This window comes from Pristiophorus japonicus, chromosome 8, assembly GCF_044704955.1.
Source record: "Pristiophorus japonicus isolate sPriJap1 chromosome 8, sPriJap1.hap1, whole genome shotgun sequence".
Lineage (NCBI taxonomy): Eukaryota > Metazoa > Chordata > Chondrichthyes > Pristiophoridae > Pristiophorus > Pristiophorus japonicus.
This window is the reverse complement of record NC_091984.1, coordinates 107,511,238-107,534,462: the sequence shown is the minus strand read 5'-3', so window position 1 is coordinate 107,534,462 and position 23,225 is coordinate 107,511,238. Positions and strand designations below refer to the sequence as shown.

Below are 23,225 nucleotides of genomic sequence, written 5' to 3'. Positions count from 1 at the left end.
AAATGTTACACTGGTGCAGTAGGAGGCAGTCTTCTGAGGCAGAGTAGAGGGAGCTATACTCTGCATCAGAGTTTGCTATACCCGACTGGGAATGCTTGATGCTGATTGGAAGATATTCATTCCTCAGCACTAACATTTCTTATCTTAATGAGCATTCTGCACGGTGCAGGAAGTATATATGTTTTGCCTAGGATTATAATTTTCCACAGACTGACTGCTGGATGTATATATGCAAACAACATTGACATTGAACCGAGATTGAAACTTAGCAGAAACGAATAGAGGCATATTTCCGTTAAAGAAAGGGCCCAATTTTTGGAACAAATGGGCTCTTTCATAAGCTAAGACAGGAGAATAGCCAATGACTTAAATGAAAATAAATTTAGAAGACCCATACCTGCCAGAGAAATCCTCCATTCCTGTATAAGCATCACAAGAATGGTAACTGCTGCCAAAAAAAAAGTCTGGAAGTAATTTACTTTGTCTTATTACTAATAAGATGTGCACACAGATGATCTATGTGCGTTAATCAAATTACTAAAGGAGAAATGTGCCGAAACAATTTAATTATAACCAAAGATACGACATTTTCTATGCCAATGTTATATTAATTCAAATCCTCTCTGAATCCCATCCTATCTCCAACCTCCCTTTCCTCACTAAGGCCCTTAAATAAGTTGCCGCCAGTCAACTCTATGCTCGCATCTCCCATTCAAATCTTGCAAGTCTGGTTTCTACCCTGTCCATCAGGACTGCCTTGAAACAGGTACCAATGACATTCTTTGTGATTATGGTGCTCTATCCCTTCTTCACTTCTCCAGGGTCTTTGACTCCATCCTCCTCCATTGTCTGTCCTCCAGGGTCCATCTCTATGACACTAAATCCATACCTTTGTCATATCGGAGCTGGACTACTCCAGTAATCATCTTGTTGGATTCTCATTCAACTCTATATAAACTAACCCTTCAAAAACTCTCTTGTCTACAAGGCAACCTGCAATAAACCTTATTCCTATATGACCACTGATCTTGTCAACCACAATTGGCTTCTTTCACCCAATGCATTGAATTCAAAACGCTTGTCCTCATTTACACACCCTTGCGACTCTCTACCTCGGCATCCTTCTCCAGTCCTAAATATGTGCCCTCCTCTCTTTCAATTTTGCCTCCTTTGCATCAGCCCCTCTCTGTCCACTTCACCTTCAGCAGCAGACTCTTGATTCCACACTCTGGAAACCGATACCCAAATCCTTCTATTCAGCTACCTCTGTTACCTCCTTTAAAACCCTCCTGAAAATTTACCTCAATGACCATGTATTTGGTCACATTCAACTCTTCTTCCATTACTGGTCTCTGATTTCACTTCTGTGAAGCTCTCTGGGTTGCTTTAAAGGCATAATATAAATGGAATTTGTTATCCATTCCAATAAAATAAAGTGCCAATTCTTATACAAAGTTGATTTAAAGACTTCAACTCATTAAAATGATAAAATCACCATTTCAATAGCCAAAAGCTGGTGTTTTCAAAGAGTTTGTTTTGTGGAAACTTTCTTAAAACATGAAGGTATTTCAGAGTGTATTTTTTAAAACTATAGCTGCTGTATATAAAGTGGAGTATACAAAAATATTTTTTTCACTGTGGAGTTTTAAAACAGGGAGCTTGTCTCGTATATGTACAATGGTACTGCAGCTCACTCTGGGGAATATATTCACTCGTTACTGAGGCACTTTCACTCTCCTAACTGTTCTGAACTCAATCGTTATTCCTCTGGCCTGCATTTGCTGTTCCTGGTCTCCAGATACACAGCACGTGGAACAATCAGCACACATTCAAAGTTAAGCTGCTTGCTCTTTGGAGAAAGGCAGTCATGTTGATTGTTCCTGAGCTGGAGATTTACTAGCATGTTTCAATCTGCAAATCCTTTTTGCAAACAGCAATTAACCTCTTAATGACACCAGGATCTGCTAGTTATATCATTTGGACTTTACTTCCCTTAAAGGGGTAAACCTGATTAAACACAGCTGCACCTCAGCAGCAGAGTCATACATTGTGCATAGAGGTGGGCACCGGAGGGACTGGAGTGCATCATCACCCCCGAGAACCAAATTTTAATATGATTTGTTTAACGTCCAAAGTTTAATTTGTGAATTTGTCTGTTTTAGTGCCCCCTTTTAAGGAAGGCACTTGATTTATAGTTTTTCTCAAAAAAAATATTGTGCATAGAGGTGGGCACTAGAGGGACTGGAGTGCATCATCACCCCCGGCAATTAAATTTAATTTGATCTAAGTTTCTTTGGAAATTTGTGGGTTCGAGTGCCCTTGCCAAAAGGGGACATTTGATTTAAAGTTAGAATTAAAATAGTTGTAGAACTGTTGCATTGTGAGTGGCTTAGCCAGTCACGTGATGTTCACATGACTCAAAAAAAATACATTGTGCATTGCAAAGTAGCACTCTGCTTTTCTTAAAAAAAATACACAGCATGTCATTCTATTCACTGTGCAGAAATACCAATGGAGATTCACTATTTCCCTCATAATTTATAATGTCTTTGAGCCGCTTAGCAGAACAATTGCGTGATTCCCCAGTTGGATTAATAAAGTTGGAGAGATTTATTAGGTTTACCTGTTTGAGAAGTATTGAAGCACTAATAATGCAGGTACCTTGTGATTGGCTGATATTTCTCATTATTGCTTTTTCTTCTTGTTTCAAAATGATGAGTTCTTGCGTTTTTGCTTGGTCTCTGTGATTAGTAGAAACCAAACTAGGTCTTGTGCATTTTTCATTAAAAGTAGAATTGTGAACCTCTGATGTGTTCTAACTAATAGTGGAAGGGCCACAGTGTACATCTCATTACAAAATATGTAGATTTTTTTTAAATTATAGTCTAATATTTCTAGAAAATGTGCTTAACTGACTTTTAATCTGCTTTCTTTGCAGAATAACTACCTGGTATTTATGGCAGAGCTGTTCTGGTGGTTTGAGGTGGTGAAGCCCCATTTTGTACAGCCCAGAGTGGAAGGTGAGTACTTGAATTCTAATGTGCATTATGTAGTGTTGTACCAGTGATGGTGATTAAGTGTTTATAGTGTTGAAGGTCTTTGGAGATCTCATGTAGTGCAGAACAGATCCACTGGCAGGGTATTCTTCTTCCTGACCAGAAGGTTACAAGTTGAATCCTAGCCTCACCTCCACATTCAAACTCGGCTTTGCCACTTTTTGCCCTGTCATCGAGTAGTATTGACGGTTGTGGAAAATTCCGCTGCCAAGACTGTTCCACCTTCCCAGGGCGGTGGGAGATAACAGTTGAGGAAAGTGGGCTAAGAGTTTTACCCCAAAAAAACGATGTGGAATGAGGAGTGCCAAAATAAACCTTTCTGGTGTGTCAAGTTTGTTGGCAGAACAACTATAAAGGAGAAGCTTAAGGTTATACTGGGTCACAATACAGAGGGTTAAACCATATTTTTGCTGGTGCTGTGATGGTTATTGCACATTGCAATCTTGAAATAAATATTTAAAAGTAGGTTTTTTAAAAAACTGTTTTCAAAATTGTGCTCAGTTACACTTGGTGATTTGATAGTGTGTGGATAGATCTTTATTAGTAATATCCAGCATAACTCATCTGCTTCCCATCAGTTCATTCCCTTCATATGTACCATCTACAAAGGCCGAGAATTTCCTCTCGGTATTATGTGACCGTTTTGTGCTTCTGCAAATATATTAAATGTCTGTCTAATGTTATCCACAGCTGAACCATTCCACCCAATAAGGAACATACCTGCTGCTTTCCCAATTTCAAATGCCACCAGAAAAAGTTTCATGGATGCTTCTCCCAACTCTGAGTTTGGCTGCAGGTAGAATTTTGCTGAATTATTTCAGAATGCATATTTCAAGCAAAGTAAATGACATGAAAGATGTGGTGTGTGCAGTTCTTCATCACCAGCAGCCTGAATTGGTTTGGCAAAACTGTCAAGTCAGATGATGTATACACAGAGCAACATCAAAGTGTGTATATTGGTATGTGAGGGAATTAAATTTCCCAGAGGTGCAGTACACTCTCATTTGATAAAAACAACAGGCTGCACATTGAACAAGATGATTTTAAAATTTGACTCCATGTGTGGTTTCATTGAAGTAGCTTGGTTTTAAGAACTTAACATTTTTTAGGAACAGGTAATGGCCATTCGGCTGAACATGCCTTGCCTCTCCTCACATATCCCCTAATTCCTGTACTGTCCACTTCTTCGCTGCCTTTCATTGGTAATTTATTCTAGAATGGGAGTTGATTAATGGGGGAGCTCCCCTAGGGAGCTGCCACCCCTGGCGGCCATTTTACCATTTCTCATACCTCGGGAGCCTCTTCTCAACAAGAGCAGACACTGACGATGAGATTCAACACCGCCTCCAGTGTGCCAGTGCAGCCTTCGGCCACCTGAGGAAAAGTGTTTGAAGACCAGACCTTCAGAACTGCTACCAAGCTCATGGTCTACAGGGTTGTAGTAATACCCGCCGTCCTGTATGGCTCAGAGACATGGACCATGTACAGCAGACATCTCAAGTCACTGGAGAGGTACGACCAATGATGTCTCTGCAAGATCCTACAAATCCCCTGGGAGGACAGACGCACCAACATCAGCGACCTCAGCCAGGCCAACGTCCCCAGCATTGAAGCACTGACCATACTTGATCAGCTCCATTGGGCAGGCCACATTGTTCGCATGCCTGACACAAGACTCCCAAAAATAAAAGTTTCACCGTTTCTTTTCTTGCTCATTATTTCTAAGTTGTGTCCCCTGATCATGTAAGCACTTAAAGTCAAGCAGTACTTGTCTAGCCAACCTACCTGCTACAGTTCACCAATTTACTTAACAGGCAATCTGGCAGTGCCAGTTTGTGATGTTTGATTTGAGAATGAGATTGAGATGTCAGTACAAATTGTAATTGTGATTGCATTGTAGAGTGCATACAAAAACTGATGGACAGGAAAAGGTCTCCCAGTCCATGCAGCCTGTCCCACACAATTGTGATGTCTTGTGCATCACAGTACATAAATTCCAACCCCAACCCCCCAGCTCAGAAGCCATGTAATCTCCTGGGAGACATGCAAAACCAGATTAAGAATCTAGGAAAATTGACGGGGTGGGGAGAAACCTTAAATTCCTCTCCAACCTCTTTAAGCATTCAAAACTAGTCCAGTGGACCACTCTGGCCCTAATTAAGTACCTTCCCCTTGCATGAGGTGATCCCTGCCTCAAACTATATACATCTTGGTCCACGGCGACAGGCCTTTCCACAGTCGAGCCTGCGTGGTATCTTACTACAAGCAAGATTTTTCTGTGGTATCTCTATTTTGTCTCCCTAACCAGCATGGAGTTTGTTCTTTCTTCCACCTTTCTCTGCCAATTGAGCTACAATCTAAATCTGTCTTTCTTTCTTTGTTACCCTGAAATTTATCCAACCCACCATGATCCTCCATGGGATGTTTTTGTTGGAAGGTCTTTCTATAAATAACAAAATGGAAACTGTGAATTTTGACTGTTCAAGATATTATTTGCATATTGGATCAACAATCTGGTGACGGGACGAAGATTCAAATGCCTTCCTTGTGGGCTGGGCGGAGAGGCTGTTAACACCAGCTTTGCACACCTCCTAACTATTGGCTGCAGGGGGAGGGGCGGGAATATACAAACATAGTGGGCCGTTATTTGTGGCCCCTATGGGCACGTTGAGGTGCACACGTGGCCGCAGGAGTTGCACATGTTTTGGGTTTAGGCATATGCTGCGCATGCGCTAAAACCTGGAACTTGCCATCTGTCAAGAATTCTCTTGACCGATCCAACAACCCATCCCTGGGAAAAGGCCCTCTGTAGGCGGAGAGTTGGGCTATTTGCCCAACTGTTGCCCAGTGAATGAATGCCTGTGAAATTCTTGCACCTGGTAAAAGCAGGCAACAGGCCTTTCCACGTAAGGCCTGCTTTTACCATTGGAAGAATTTAAAAATATATAAAAATAATATCTTTTTATTCATTTAAACATTAAACCACATGTACAGTCAAATTATTTTTAGCCCCTTTAAAACATTAAAATTTATTTTTCAAAAATTTTAATTTTTGTTTTAAATGTTTAAATTAAATTGTATTTTAATTAATTTTAAATATGTAATGTTTTTTTATGTTTAATATAATCCCTATTCATGCTTAAGGGGATTAATAAGCATGAATGGGGATGCCCTTCCTTGGTTGGGTCGGCCCACGTGATCCCAGGGGTGCTTGTGAACCGCATGTCTGTGCATAGAGGCCCAGGGGTGCAAGTTGCCATGGATCTTGAGGCAGAAGGTAAGTTAGTAGATTTTTCTGGTCAGAGGCTTCGGCCCGTGGGAAGCCTCCGACCGTTCAGGCCCAATGTGTTCTTCCAATAAAGCTGGTGACACTCTAGGACCCACCTGACCATCTCTCAAAACCTATTATACTATTAAACATTCTCTTGAAGGGTTGTTGGATCTTCTAAGTTTAATAAGCTTAGCAAACATGCACAAATGGTTGCTGATAAGTGCGCCTTTTGTGGTAACCACAACTACATCAATGCAGGTGAAAACCATTGTAGCTTATGGAAGCAAGCCAGAATCTAATCTGTCTAGGGTCACATGCAGATCGGAATGCATTGATCGGAATGTACCACAATCTGGTCCCTCTATGTAGTTTTTTTTAAAGCTTATTGTACTTTTAAGGCCACACTAATGCAAGAAAATGGTGCTTAAAATATTTGTGTGCAGTAGTGTTGGCAAGTAGTTACAGTTGGATTACATGCAGCACTAACTGATTCCTGCTCTTCTTTATGATCAGTAACAGCACTGGGTCAATAGCAGATTTGGTAAGTGTGCCAGGGAGCCTTTTAATATTTGCAGTCCATCAGATCTTTTAGTGGGATACAATCCTTACAAGCTGCAGAGAAAGAGTTCCTGTTGTTTGTGACATAATCATGTATGCGAGTATAATGAATGCATTTATGATTTCGCTACGAGAAGCGAACTGGAAATGTTTCTCCTTTGTGCAGTTCGTGGTTAATTGGTCTCATTCAATATATTTATTTTCAGCAAAGTGAGTCCAACGTTTTCACCATCACAGCCACTTCTGCCCCTGCGACACACTCAGCATCGTCCCCATTCATCCGATTCAGGTACGAAAATACGTTGCATATTTCTGTGTTGAATTTATTTCCATTCTTGGGTAGCAAATCCTTACTGCCATCTGGAACTGTTTCCACCAAACTCCACGTCCTACACTTCAACAACTGTCGTGTGGTTAGATCACCGAGGGTAGAAAGCAGGTTGATGAGAGCAAAGTTTGGCTTTTAAATAAAACTTGGTGTTGCAAAGCTGTCAGCAATAGTCTTCAGTCTTTTGCGTTTACATTTTCCAATGTTCTTCCATTTTAAATGATGCAGTGATAAAATACTGAAACACCTGAGGCACAAGTAAAATTATACTATAGCCTAGAGAGCAAGCTAGAAAAAAGTGCTTGGAAAATATTGTGGTACTTTTGCTGGTTATTTAGTATTAATTGTGAATCAAATAACTTCCTGAAGTGAAGCTAATTTCACTTAATCTGTATTGTAAAGTGAGGTTATTACCTCTGCCTATCTGTTATTAAAAGTTTTGTTTATGTTGTGCCCTTTCTGTTGAGTCATGCTTTATACGTTAACACTGATCTTCAGTAATTCTCCCTCTGTAAACGGTTGCCTCTGCCATTAGATGATGACTATCTTCCCACCACTTGAGGCACTGCTGCACCTCCCTCAGTCGTCTCCCACATGCTCTGCTACCGACAGTACAGAACTCTGGCCACACCTCATTAGGATACCCAAATCAACCAACCAACCTTTTCTGGTTCTCCCGGTTCTCCCAGTTCTCCCTGCTCTGTAGCCCCAAGATGGACTTTCACCCTCCCTATTCATATTTCTTCCAATGTCTGCTATGGTACTTTTTAATAGTTTTATTTATCCCCTTCTCTCTGCAGGCCATGAGGAATTAAAAATGTCGGTCTAATTCCTCCCTAATCCCTTTCTGGCATTTGGCCTTCTATCGCTCCCAAGTATTTTTCACATTTGCCCAATAGCTGCTGTTTTGCTTGTTGATACTTTTTTTTTTGTACCGACCTGTTTAATATCAGTAGAACTGAAAAAAAAAATGTTTTGTAACGGTCCATTCATTGAGAAATCAATAAAATGTCAGGCCCACCTCTCGTTCACCCAACAGGATTGGAGTTTCATGTAACCAAATTAAATATAAAATATGCATCCCCAAATAAAATTGCTGGAAGTTATTAAATAAAACCGCCATGAATATTAAATAAAATTGCTCTCTTCCCCACTACTCCTGAACCCCGAGCAATCCATTATAGGTAATGAAATAAAATAAGTCCCACTGCTTACATTCACCCAACTGGCCCTTGATGTAATTGCATTAAATATATTCCAACTAATTCGTGCTCCATCTTCCAGACTTACATTTTTATTACATTTCCCCTCTTTTTTACTTACTTTTATTTATTTTCTAACCCCCATCCCTTTTTAACCATCCTTATTTATTTATACTGGCGTCTTCATACTCTTATTTATTTCCCCCAACTTATTTGCCATTTTTCTCATGTCCACCCTATTTTGTTCCTCTGCATATCTCCCGCCACATATCTCTTTCCAAACACCCACTTAGTCATTTCCTTCTCCATCCTCGCCCCTGCCCCAGCATATCGAACATTCCAGTCAATACAGTTGTCGTCAGTGATACTTCAATCTATACCACTCCAGTTATTACAAATTAACATAACTTTCAACATACCATGAGCAACACCATCCACTAGTAATAAATTTACAATGACACATTGAGCACCTGTAGGTGTCACACTTTGTTACAGATGCAAAACAATCATAAGATGCTGGGTGCTTTGGCCTGCACCAATTTCCAGACTGAAACTGAAGAGCACATGCCAATGAGCAAATTTTCTGGATTAAACTGAATGATTGAATCGCTGTTTACATCACAACAATTAAACTTTTTGGCTTTAAAAGAACACAGAGCCACTTTGGTAGAATAATGCATAGTGCATTACATTTTTTTTTATTTGTTCCTGGGATGTGGGCATCGCTGGCAAGGCCAGCATTTATTGTCCATCCCTATTCTTCTTTGAGAACAGAAGAACATAAGAATTAGGAACAGGAGTAGACCATCTAGCCCCTCGAGCCTGCTCCGCCATTCAACAAGATCATGGCTGATCTGGCCGTGGACTCAGCTTCACTTACCCGCCCGCTCCCCGTAACCCTTAATTCCCTTATTGGTTAAAAATCTATCTATCTGTGACTTGAATACATTCAATGAGCTAGCCTTAACTGCTTCCTTGGGCAGAGAATTCCACAGATTCACAACCCTCTGGGAGAAGAAATTCCTTCTCAACTCGGTTTTAAATTGGCTCCCCTGTATTTTGAGGCTGTGCCCCCTAGTTCTAGTCTCCCCGACCAGTGGAAACAACCTCTCTGCCTTTATCTTGTCTATCCCTTTCATTATTTTAAATGTTTCTATAAGATCACCCCTCATCCTTCTGAACTCCAATGAGTAAAGACCCAGTCTACTCAATCTATCATCATAAGGTAACCCCCTCATCTCCGGAATCAGCCTCGTGAATCGTCTCTGTACCCCCTCCAAAGCCAGTATATCCTTCCTTAAGTAAGGTGACCAAAACTGCACGCAGTACTCCAGGTGTGGCCTCAGCAATACACTATACAGTTGCAGAAGGACCTCCCTCCTTTTGTACTCCATCCCTCTCGCAATGAAGGCCAACATTCCATTCGCCTTCCTGATTACCTGCTGCACCTGCAAACTAACTTTTTGGGATTCATGCACAAGGACCCCCAGGTCCCTCTGCACCGCAGCATGTTGTAATTTCTCCCCATTCAAATAATATTCCCTTTTACTGTTTTTTTTTCCCCCCCCAAGGTGGATGCCCTCACACTTTCCGACATTGTATTCCATCTGACAAACCTTAGCCCATTCGCTAAACCTATCTAAATCTCTTTGCAGCCTCTCTGTGTCCTCTACACAACCCGCTTTCCCACTAATCTTTGTGTCATCTGCAAATTTTGTTACACTACACTCTGTCCCCTCTTCCAGGTCATCTATGTATATTGTAAACAGTTGTGGTCTCAGCACCGATCCCTGTGGCACACCACTAACCACCGATTTCCAACCCGAAAAGGACCCATTTATCCCGACTCTCTGCTTCCTGTTCGCCAGCCAATTCTCTATCCATGCTAATACATTTCCTCTTAAGGTGGTGGTGAGCTGCTTTCTTGAGCCGCTGCAGTCCTTGTGGTGAAGGTACTCCCACAGTGCTGTTGGGGAGGGAGTTCCAGGATTTTGACCCAGCGACGATGAAGGAACAATAATATATTTCCAAGTCAGGATGGTGTGTGACTTGGAGAGGAATTTGGAGGTGGTGATGTTCCCATGCACCTGCTGCCCTTGTCCCTCTAGATTTTAGAGGTTGTGGGTTTGGGAGGTGCTGTCGAAGATGCCGTGGCAAGTTGCTGCAGTGCATCTTGTAGGTGGTACACACTGCAGCCATGGTGCATAGGTGCATGGAGTGAATGTTTGGCTGCTGGATGGTGTTGAGCTTCTTGAGTGTTGTTGTAGCTGCGTTCATCCAGGCAAATGGAAAGTATTCCATCACACTGCTGACTTTTGCCTTGCAGATGGTGGAAATGCTTTGGGGAGTCTGCAGGTGAGACACTCGTCGCAGAATCCCCAGCCTCTGACCTGCTCTTGTAGCCACGTTATTTATGTGGATAGTCCAGTTAAGTTTCTAGTTAATGGTGACACTCCCCCACCCTCCTCAGGATGTAGCTGGTGGAGGATTTGGCGATGGTTATTGTTATATATGTAAACTTGTATAGCCACCAGAGGGCTCATCCCTTGGAGTCCCAAGGGATCCCACAATCCCTTGGGAGCACAAGTACTTAAGGAGGCCTCTCAGGTTGGAGAGACACTCTGGAGACCTACAATAAAAGACTAAGATCACAATTTACTTTGCGCTCATAGTATCCAGTCAGACTCTTTATTCAACAGTTATGACGTTGAATGTCATGGGGCGGTGGTTAGATTCTTACTTGTTGGAGATAGTCATTTCCTGGCACTTGTGTGGCACGAATGTTACTTGCCACTTATCAGCCCAACCCTGAATGTTGTCCAGGTCTTGCTGTATGCGTGCATGGACTGCTTCATTATCCGAACAGTTGCGAATGGCAATGAACAATGTGCACCCATCAGCGAATGTCCTCACGTCTGACCTTGTGATGAAGGGAAAATCATTGAAGTAGCTGAAGATGGTCGGGCCTCAGACACTGCCCTGAGGAACTTTTGCAGCAATGTCCTGGGGCTGAGATGATTGACCTGTAACAACCACAGCCTTTGTGCTCGGTATGATTCCAGCCAGTGGAAAATGTTCCCCCCTGATTCCCATTTGAATAGCACAACAATCCTGCCCTAATCAAATCCTATCCTTAACAAACAAGTGTATCATTCCAACTTGCTGTGAGCAGTGCCAAGAGAAGTATACCAGTTTATATTTTAAAACAGTATTCCTGCACAAAATTTGTATCTATAATTACTATTTAACCTTTGTAAAAAGCTATTCTAAGACACAATAATAATCTAACAAGTGGGGAAAGCCATTTTGGAAAGGTTGCATCATTGCTTTATTTTCCGTCAAATAAAAGATTGTCACTTGGTCTCAGCTACAGGAGAAAACGGCACTGTGAACATCGTAAAAATAACTTAAACACGTGTCCTCTTTAAACATAACCAGCCATCATTGAAGCTTTGTGTTTATCACGACTATGTTTGTTGCACACCTCCCTGAAGTCCCGCAAATTCAGAGGGACTTAATCAGTGTCTCCTAAGTCCATGTATTGAATTTACAAGGCCCTCTTGTTTTGTATGACGGGAAAAGCTTATAATGGGATGTCTAATTTGGTTATCCATTTGCTGGCCTCCTGAGATGCCGAGTGGAGAAATGAGGGCCCCAAGTTTCACCATGATTTGCTCCTGATTTTTAGGAGCAACTGGTGTAGAACGGAGTATCTTAGAAATCGGAATTCTCGCCATTTAGTTTGCTCCAGTTCGAGTCAGTTAGAACAGTTTCACTTTGGAACAGAATTTTGTTTTCAAAAGGGGGCGTGTCCGGCCACTTACGCCTGTTTTCAAAGTTTCGTCAGTGAAAACTTACTCCAAACTAACTTAGAATGGAGTAAGTGAAGATTTTTGTACGCTCGAAAAAACCTTGTCTACACTTTAGAAAATCAGGCGTAGGTTACAAATTAGGCGTAGGGAACGAGGTGGGGGGGTGGAGGGGGGGGAAGGGAAGTCATTAAATTCTACAATCAATCCTTAGTTATACTTATATACAAATATTATACAAATAAATCCAACCTGAACAAAAATTTATAAGCAAAGAAAAGATTAAATAAACCATGTTCCTATCTGTGTGAAATAGCAGCAGCCTTCGAGCTGCTGTGCTTCAGGCAGGCCTTTCATGTTGGAGACAGGCAGGGGTGTGGCGTCAGTGTCTCGACGGCAGCGGCAGCAAGCTTCGAGCTGAGCTGCAGTGCTTGAGGCAAGCCTTCATTCTCTTCGTGGCTGGCCGCGAAGAAGCAACACCCGGACGGACTTGAGGCCATTCGGCCATGAGATATCAGCGGCGTCAGTGGCTGGCCGGCAGCCGAAGAATCAGTAGCGGACCGACGTGAGGCCATTCGGCCATAGGATATCAGCGGCGTCAGTGGCTGGCCGGAAGCCGAAGAATCAACACCTGACACACTCAGCTCTTTATGGTGCTTGAGGCCATTCGGCCACGCTTTAGGGGCGGCGTCAGTGGCTCGACAGTAGCCGAAGATACAGCAGCAGCCTTCGAGCTGTGAGGGGGACTGAGGCCATTTGGACAGGGAGAGGCAGCCACATCGACAGTTTTATATTTAAATTTGCAGAATGGGTGCTGCATTGTCAACACCACATATTATGCAATGGTTTGCCATCTTTGTTCTTGGTGGACGTTGATCCATTGCAAAGTTGAATTGGCACTCTTATTTCTCCAAACACACAGTCCTTAATTTGCATGCACCAATGCAGCACCGGTTCTGCAAGTTTAGCAGTGAAAAGCTGAACTCACTGATTTCAGCAGGTGATTTATTCAGCAGTGCTGCTAAAAGCACTCCCACACACACAGAAATATCAAAAAAAATTAAATTACAAGCCTTTGTAGGGGTCCAAGAAACAAATCTTCACTTTTTCTGCAGTTCTTTTAAAAATGGTCGAGTGCCAATGTTTGTTTGAGACTGCGTATGCGCGCACGCTCCAACGCGCACGCGCAGGGTTGCCAGCATCATAAAGGCTAATTTAAATTGTACCCGCCCCCTGCTACTTAAAAAATATGCGCGAGCAGACATCGAGCTCCAAGGAGCTTGAGAATATCGGAGTTTTTTTTAAGCGCAGTTTTCGGCGCGAAAAACAGGCACCCAGCGCGGAGGTGCGCTGTTTTCGCCGCGGGCCGAAACTTGGGGCCGAGTGCCTCCCGCAACAAATCTTAGTGGGCAGGTTGATGTGATGTGTTCCATGGTTTGAGACTCGTGGCCCTCTGACAGCAACAGATGCAACCCATGACGAACATACAACTTCACTCATGGCTCAGCGAATATTACCACTGTGGGATAAAGGAACAGGAGGAGGTTATTCAGCCTCTCGAGCCTGTTCTGCCATTCCATTAGACTATGGCTGATCTGTGCCTCATTTACCTGCCTTTGCTCCATAATCCCGTGATGCCCTTACCCACAAAATTCTATCAATTTCAGTCCTTGAACATTTCAGTTGACCCAGAACCCACTGCCTTTTGGGGAAGATTTCCAGACTTCCATTATTCTGTGTGGAAAAAGTGCTTCCTGATTTCACTCCTCAATGGCGTAGCTCTACTTTTAAGATTATGCCCTCTTGTTCTGGATTCCCCACCAAAGCAAATCTCTCATCCCTTGAGCATATAGCTCGATTTAAATCAGCCTTCAACCATCTAAATTCAAGGGAGTACAAGCTAGGATGATGTAAACAGTCCGCATAATTTAAGTCCCTGTAACATTCTGCTGAACATTCTGGCACTGTACCCAGTCAAAAGCCAATATCTTTCCCGTGGTTCAGGGTCTGAAACTGAAGGCCATTCTCCAGATGGGGTCTGACCAAGGCTCTGTACAATTGGAACATCAATTCCCCACTGTTGAATTCCAATCCCCTTGAGATTATGGACAAAATTCCATTAGTCTTTTTGTACCTGTTCAAAAAGATGCAAGTATGAAACTGAACTGTGCAAGAGCTTGCATTTATATAACGCCTTTCACATAGACAAATGTTCTGAGGCACTTCACGGAGGTGTAATCACAAAAAAATTGATGCTGAGCCAAAGAAAAAGATATAAGCAGGGATGACAAAATGTGGTCAATGCGGTGGATTTGAATGAGGAGAGGCAATATATATAATATACAATTTTAAAGGGGTACAGGAACAGAGACCTGGGGGGGTGTGTACACAAATCTTCAAAGGTGGCAGGACAAACATAGAAACATAGAAAATACGTGCAGGAGTAGATCATTTGGCCCTTCAAGCCTGCACCACCATTCAATAAGATCATGACTGATCATGCAACTTCAGTACCCCATTCCTGCTTTCTCTCCATACCCCTTAAACCCTTTAGCCGGAAGGGCCACATCTAACTCCCTTTTGAATATATCTAACGAACTGGCCTCAACAACTTTCTGTGGTAGAGAATTCCGCAGGTTCACAATTCTCTGTGAAGAAGTTTCTCCTCACCTTGGTCCTAAATGGCTTACTCGTTATCCTTAGATTGTGACCCCTGGCTCTGGACTTCCCCAACATCGGGAACATTCTTCTTGCATCTAACCTGTCCAATCCCGTCAGAATTTTATATGTTTCTATGCGATCCCCTCTCATCCTTCTAAACGCCAGTGAATACAGGCCCAGTCAATCCAGTCTCTCCTCAGTCTGGTGAGCCTTCGCTGCACTCCCTCAATAGCAAGAACGTCCTTCCTCAGATTAGGAGACCAAAACTGAACACACACTATTCCAGGTGAAGCCTCACTAAGGCCCTGTACAACTGCAGTAAGACCTCCCTGCTCCTATACTGAAATCCCCTCGCTATGAAGGCCAATATACCTTTTGCCGCCTTCACCGCCTGCTGAACCTGCTGCCAACTTTCAATGACTGATGTACCATGACACCCAAGTCTCACTGCACCTCCCCTTTTCCTAATCCTCCTCCACCGTATTGCTACCAGTTTGGTTAGCCCAATCTATACGTAGATTAAAGTCACCCATGATAACTGCTGTACCTTTATTGCACGCATCCCTAATTTACTGTTTGATGCCATCCCCAACCTCACTACTACTGTTTGGTGCTCTGTACACAACTCCCACGAGCGTTTTCTGCCCTTTGATGTTCCGCAACTCTACTCATACAGATTCCACATCATCCAAGCTAATGTCCTTCCTTACTGTTGCGTTAATCTCCTCTTTAACCAGCAACGCTACCCCACCTCCTTTTCCTTTCTGTCTCTCCTTCCTGAATATTGAATACCCCTGGGTGTTGAGTTCCCAGCCTTGGTCACCCTGGAGCCATGTCTCCGTAATCCCAATTACATCATATCCGTTAACAGCTATCTGCGCAGTTAATTCATCCATCTTATTACGAATGCTCCTCGCATTGAGACACAGAGCCTTCAGGTTTTTTTTTTAACACTCATATTCCTTTTAGAATTATGTTGTAATGTGGCCCTTTTTGATTTTTGCCCTTGATTTCTCTGCCCTCCACTTTTTCTGATCTCCTTTCTACCTTTTGCTTCAGCCTCCATTTTACTTCCCTCTGTCTCCCTGCATAGATTCCCATCCCCCTGCCATATTAGTTTAAACCCTCCCCACTAGCAAACACTCCCCCTAGGACATCGGTTCCAGTCCTGCCCAGGTACAGACCGTCCGGTTTGTACTGGTCCCACCTCCCCCAGAGCCGGCTCCAATGGGCTCAAGTTTCAGTCTGAGTTGCTCTTATTTTTTTGGAGCAACTAGTTTAGAATTGAGCATTTTAGAAATTGCAATTCTCGGCATTTAGTTTGCTCCAGTTCTAGTCAGTTAGAATAGTTTCATTTTAAAACAGATTTATTTTTTCAAAAGGGGGCGTGTCCAGCCACTTAGGCCTGTTTTGCAAGTTTAGGCAGCGAAAACTTATTCCAAACTAACTTAGAATAGAGTAAGTGTAGATTTTTGTACGCTCAGAAAAACCTTGCCTACACTTATAAATCAGGCGTAGGGAACGAAAGATAGCACGGGGGGAGGGAAGTTTACAAACATTAAACACCACTTTTACAAATAAAGAGCCATCATCAATAATAAATGATTAAATCAATAAATCAACCAATAAATCAATCAAAAAAACATTAAAAAATTAAATATAAAAAAGAATTAAAACTTAATCAATAAATAAAAAATTATTTCTACTCACCTACTGCAGCACCGGGAGCCCTGCAACAGCGCGCTGGGATGCCCCCCTAGTGTGTGTCTCTCTGTCTCTGTCAGTGTCTCTGTGTTTCTGACAGGGAGGGGGGGAGGGAGGGAGAGAAGGGCGTAGAAGAGGGGGTGGGGGAAGGAGAGAGGCTGAATGGGCCAGGCGGGCCCCGCCAACGACGGGGAGGGCGGGGAAGAGAAGAGGTGGGCGGGGAGAAGAGGGGGGAGGGAGGGGGGGATGGCTGAACGGGAGGGAGGTCCAGTCCGATCTTCGCCCGGTGAGCTCATTCAGCCAGGTCTGAGGTCGGGCCCCTCTCACGCAGCCTCGGGGGCCTGGAGCTACTGCACATGAGCGCACACTCTAGCGCGTGTGTGCAGAGGTCCTGGCACTGTTCAGCGCAGGGACCTGGCTCCACCCCCGACCCCATGTGTTGCGCCACGCCGAGCACAAAGACGTCCTGAGGAGACCGGAGAATCACAAGGTAAGTTTTCGCCGCCCTTTATATTCCAGAAAGTCGGTGCACTTTATCAAGACGCGCCGTTTTTCCAGAGGGTGGAAACTTGGCCCATAGTCCCAGGAATTTGAATCCCTCCCTCTTGCACCTTTCCTCAAGCCACGTATTCATCTTCTCTATCCTGTTATTTCTACCCTGACTAGCACGTGGCACTGGTAGAAATCCTGAGATTACTACTTTTGAGGTCCTACTTTTTAATTTAACTCCTAGCTCCCTAAATTTAGCTTGTAGGACCTCATCCCATTTTTGACCTATATCGTTGGTACCTATATGCACCATGACAACTGGCTGTTCACCCTCCACCTCCAGAATGCCCTGCAGCTGCTCCGAAACATCCTTGACCCTTGCACCAGGGAGGCAACATACCATCCTGGAGTCTCGATTGCAGCCGCAGAAACGCCTATCTATTCCCCTTACAATAGAAGCCCCTATCACTATAGCTCTCTCACTCTTTTTCCTGCCCTCCTGTGCAGCAGAACCACACATGGTGCCATGAACTTGGCTGCTGCTGCCTTCCCCTGATGAGCCATCTCCCCCAACAATATTCAAAGTGATATATCTGTTTTGGAGGGAGATGACCGCAGGGGCCCCCTGCACTCCCTTCCTGCTCCTGCTCTGCCTGATGGTCACCCATTCCTTATCTGCCTTTGTAACCTTTACCTGCGATGTGACCAACTCACTAAACGTGCTATTCACGACATCCTCAGCATTGTGGATGCTCCAGAGTGAATCCATGCGCAGCTCCATTGCCACAATGCGGTCTGACAGTAGTTGCAGCTGGATTCACTTCCCGCACACATAATAGTCAGGGAAGTGTCCCTGATTTCCCACATAGCACAGGAGGAGCATGAGATGAGTCTGGGCTCTCCTGCCATGACTTACCCCTTAAATTAACTTAATTTGGCAACAATGCCAAAGGTTTCCTACCAAAAGGAAAAAGAAAAATACTCACCAATCCATCAGCCAATCACTTACCCGCTTGGCTGTGACATCACACTTCGATTTTGATTTTTTTTAAAAAACTTTTTGTCCCTGCACCAGCTGGCTCCTCCGACTCTCGGGCCCCTTTTAGGGACCTCTTGATCCTTTCGCTCCTGCTCCTGTGGCTCCTCCGACTCTCGGGGGCCCCTTTTATGGGCCTCTCGATCCTCCCGCTCCTGCTCCTGTGGCTCCTCCGACTCTCGGGGGCCCCTTTTATGGGGCTCTCGCTCCTCCCACTCCTGCAAGTTTGAGGAGGCAGTTAAAAAAACATACAGGATCCTGGACTTTATTAATAGAGGCATAGAATACAAAGCAATGAAGTTATGCTGAGCCTTTTATAAATCACTGGTTAGGCCTTAGCTGTGACATAGTGTTCAATCCTGCAGAAGAGATTTACTAGAATGTTACCAGGGATGAGGGACTTCAGTTGTGTGGCAAGCCGGGAGTGGGACTAATTGGATCGATCTTTCAAAGAGCAGGCATGGTGGACTGAATGGCCTCCTTCTGTGCTGTAACATTCTATGAGTTCGAAAGATTGTCATAGAAGGAGAGAGAGCTGGAAGGGCAGAGGGGTTTAAGGAGCGAATTCTAGATAATGGAGCTCTGGCAGCTGAATGATGGGGCAAAGGAGGTACGAGGACATGCATGAGGCCAGGGTCAGAGTCACAGTGTTCTGGGGGCTGGTAGAGGTTACAGATATATGGAGAGGCGAGGCCATAAATGGAATTCAGTACAAGAGTGAGAACTTTAAACTGCAGGCATTGGGTAGCCAGCGGCAAATGTAGTTCAGTAAGGACAACGGGGTGATGGATGAGCAGAAGATCTCTGTTCGTGCTAAAATCATTGATCATAGCTGGGTGCAAGAAGGAACATGAACCAGCTTCAGCTGCCTGAGCTAAGGGGAAAAAAATCAACTAGGCATTCTGTTCCTGATAACTCCTGTAACTCATCCCAGTCTCAGCCATACATCATAGTACCACATTAACACACACCCGGGAGCAGATCACCTCTCACACTCGGCTGGGGGGTATGTGTCATGCACAGAGGCTCGAGGAATGAGTGAAAAGTAATTTAAATTATTACATTCTTCCTATTTTTTTATTTTGGGGTTGGAATGCACTACATACTACAAAGGGTCTGAAGTTCCTCTCTTTTTGATTTAAAAAAAATTGTGGCAATGCTAGTTTTCACATGGCTTGGAAATGTACAATTTTTGAGGTGCGATTTAAGATTGTTAACTTACGGAGAAATGGAAATTCTCTCATTTGCAGTATAGGAATTTCACATCCCGAGTGTCCAAATCACATTCTTTATTAAAAATACTATTTATTCTTTTAGGAATCATGCGTCGATCTGCATCCATGTCTTATGTCGAGGGATACGCAGGAACCTGGCCCGAAAAGAAACAAAGGTTGGCAACGACATTTAAAAAGTTTCCAGCTTGAGTTGAAATTTAGATGAGTGAAATTGGTTATTTTTGAATAGATCTAATGAATTTTAGTTTCTAGTACAAATGAATCCTGCTACATTTAAAACAATAAGATTACACATATTTACAAGATTCTGTAGTTTATATATTTTTATTATCTTAAAATCATCATCCCATTTATAACCCTCCCAGATTCCTTGTAACAAGGCATTGTGTTTTGCCTGTATTTTGAAGCGGCAAGAATTTAAAATCCACATGTCCTATCAAGGTTAAACATATTTGTAGACTGAGGGATAACACGATAGTGGAATAAAACTACATTATATTGATGTAATTATGGCTAGATCTAATTAAGGGGTGCTGAGGTACAAACAAATCACTTCCAAGTTATGGCACTGTATATTTTAATTGTATAAAATGTTTGTGCAACCAATGTTTTAAAGCTCACAGTTACGATTGACTCCATTTCTGCTGAAAATCTTTTTTCAGGAATTTGATTTTTAGTACTCAGTAATTTGAAAGTCTGTTGGTCATACAGCTTTGTTTTTTTTTAAATAGATCCATTCCCCAAGCTGTGTCTTTCAATATTCCCTTTGATTCGGACAACAACATTGATTCATCCACCACAAATAACCGGACAATAATTAGATCAATTAGTAATGATAGTTTGATTTCAAACATCAACAATACTCCCAAACACTTGGTGAGAAATGAATCTTTTCAGCCAATAAATGGACAGATCAATGGAATGGAGGAAGAAGAAGAAGAAGAAGAAGAAGAAGAAGAAGAAGAAGAAATGCATCTGTCTAATCACAATTATGAGAAGCCGCCTAAAGGCTCTGCTAGGAGGCCTGATTTGGCAAATCATACCCTGAGAAGACGATCCTTGAGAGATACAATATTAAATGGACCAAAAGAAAATAGTTCAGATATTGAGGATTATTGCAATCACATTGGGCCACCAAGCATCGAAGAAGCACTACAGATAATTCATGATGTAGATAAACTCTACCCAGATCTGCAGTCTGAACAATTAGCCGATGGTTTTTTCCTACATGTTAAAAATGCCAATGACCTTCCTCTAAACCCCAAAATGAATCAATCCAGCAGCCTAGATTCTATTGCAGATATTAAGGGTGCGACAAGCCCCTTGACTGATAACACAGAGGTAGATACAGGGATTCATGTGCCATCTGACGATATTCAAGAAACAATTGATGAAGACTTTTCCTTAAGAGATTACACTGTTAGTATGGACTCTGATATGGAAGACTCTTCCAAACCCCAAGACTCTGATATAAGAAGTGATGATAATGATCTGTTAATTCCAGGTTCAAATTCACTGAGTGCTGTATTACAAGCTGGAAATGGCATCTCTCCAGGTTCTGCAATTAAAATGACCAGTTTTGCTGAGCAAAAATTCAAAAAGCAGAATATCACAGATGCCAGGTTGAGCAATAGTTGTTCCCAAAAGACCACCCCGGAGGGTTCAGAGCTTAACACTCCAGGTGGGCTTTCTAGTGGCCAGATACCTGAGCCAAGTTCCAACAGACACACCAGAGATCCTGCTCAGCTGTTGGCATCTGAAATGATCCAACTTAAAATGAAACTAGAAGAAAAACGTCGAGCCATTGAAGCCCAGAAGAAGAAAGTTGAAGCTGCTTTTACAAGGCAAAGACAAAAAATGGGCAGGACGGCATTTTTGAATGTTGTGAAAAAGAAGAGTGATGGAATTTCCCCACTGAAGGAGGAACCTGGTGGTGACCATGAGGACAGATTGTCACATGAGAAGAAAATGTCACAAACTGAGAGTATTGAGGAAAAATATGATTTTAAACCTGAGGCAAACGGAATGAATGGTAACTCAGCAGGTAGTGGTAAATCCCCTCCCACTGCAGATGAATCAGAAAAACAAGTTGCCTGGCATTTAAGTAGCCCCACTGATGAGGCTTTAGGAGATGTTGATATCATAGAATACAACAGGTTAATTGAGAAAATGAATACAGCTTTGCATGCCTTGCAACACGAGATGCAACGCTTGGCAAACCAGCAGGAATTAATAATGCAGATGAGGGAACAACAACAAGCCTGGGTAATTTCTCCTCCTCAATCTTCACCACAAAAGCAAGTCCGAGAACTTCGATCTTCTTCACGGTCAACCGGGTCACTATCCCCTTCCCTATCCTCTTCTGGTGAATCACCTCGCTCTACTCAACGATCTCCTCAGACTTTTCACAGAAGGTCTTCGTATTCTCACATTAAAAACTCAAAATCAAGGCCAAATGAATTGAAGATAACACCATTAAATCGTGTCCTCACAGCCCCGTGTTCTGTCGATAGTCTCCCTCATCTCAGAAAGTTCAATCCCAACCAGATCCAAACATGTTCATTCATTTTTCTTGGCGATGACACACCTGATCATTTTTCTCAAGGAGAGCGTGTGAAATCAACTGATGAGGCAACAAAGTCTCTGACAGAAGAAAATAAAGTGACAGAGAAAGTGACAAATGCAAAGCCCTTGCAAACAGAGAAAGAGGATTGTGGGAAGCCTGTTGAACTCAGAGTTTCACAGATGCCCACAGTGTCCACAGAACAGTCTGTGGCTCTTAGGAACAGTCCTATTAAAAGAAAACATGCTGTTGACCAGAGCATGAAGGCAAACTTAATTGAGGTTTCCCTCTCCGAACTAAAGCTTTCAGAGGAGGAAGTGGAAGTAGATGAGGCAAATGATGGTGATGTTGAAAGGGAGCATTTTGAAGAAGAACAAAAATTGTGTTGTGGATTCTTCTTTAAAGTAAGTGGGTTTTGTTTTGCTTGCTTGGACTGCAGTACAAGAATTAATTAATAGTAACTGCAACATCACAGATAAAAACTGACAGATGCAAGAGCAGTCTGTTGTACATTTATAATATTCAAACACTACTATAACATTGTATACAGAAATGTTTCTTGCAGTAATCTTGTTAATAAGCTGTAATTACCAACATGGGTGTCATCCTTGGATCAATGGTGGCACTCTGGCCTCTGATAAAAGAAGGTTCTGGGTTGAAGTCTAACTTCAGAGACTTGAGCACACAATCCAGGCTGACACTTCAGTGCAGTATTGAAGCAATGCTGCAATGTCGGAAGGTGCTGTCTTTCGGATGAGACATTAAACCTATTCTCAGGTGGATGTGAAGGGATCCCATGGCACTATTTGAGCAAGAGCAGGGGAGTTCTTTCAATATCCTGGTCAATATTCATCCCTCAACCAACACCTAAAACAAATGATCTGGTCATTTATCTCATTGCTGTTTCTGGGATCTTGTTATCCGCAAATTGGCTGCCACGTTTCCTACATTACAATAGTGACTGCACTTCAAAAGTACTTCATTAACTTTGGGACATCCTGAAGTCATAAAAGGCAGATTAAAAATAAAAGCTTACCTTCACAGAAGGCATTGTGTGAAAAACCATCTACTTTTAAGGTTTACAATTCCCTGATAAGTTAATCGGGAAGCGGATCATGGTGCATTTTCTTAAGCTGCTTCAAAACCACTTTTCATTCCCAAAACGTGATCCAAGAGGAAGTGCACCAATCTAGCACACCTATTAAAGTCGGCGGAGACAGGTTAGCATGTTGAGTGTTTTTGCAGAAAACCCAGTATGGATATTGTATATTTGCCTTTATGTGGCAATTTTAAACTCATAAGTGTTGATCTTC

At 42.8% G+C, this 23,225-nt stretch overlaps 1 protein-coding gene across 4 annotated transcripts in view; it reads left to right on the top strand.

Moving 5' to 3' along the window:
• Positions 1–23,225, top strand: part of camsap2a (calmodulin regulated spectrin-associated protein family, member 2a) — a 257,613-nt gene that overhangs the window by 211,788 nt on the left and 22,600 nt on the right. For all 4 annotated transcript variants that reach the window (XM_070887283.1, XM_070887286.1, XM_070887284.1 and 1 more), the window contains 5 exons: positions 2,939–3,020; positions 3,747–3,852; positions 7,092–7,174; positions 19,432–19,504; positions 20,081–22,316. In XM_070887283.1, the coding sequence (XP_070743384.1) occupies positions 2,939–3,020; positions 3,747–3,852; positions 7,092–7,174; positions 19,432–19,504; positions 20,081–22,316 (2,580 nt within the window). The remainder of the gene's footprint in view (positions 1–2,938; positions 3,021–3,746; positions 3,853–7,091; positions 7,175–19,431; positions 19,505–20,080; positions 22,317–23,225) is intronic.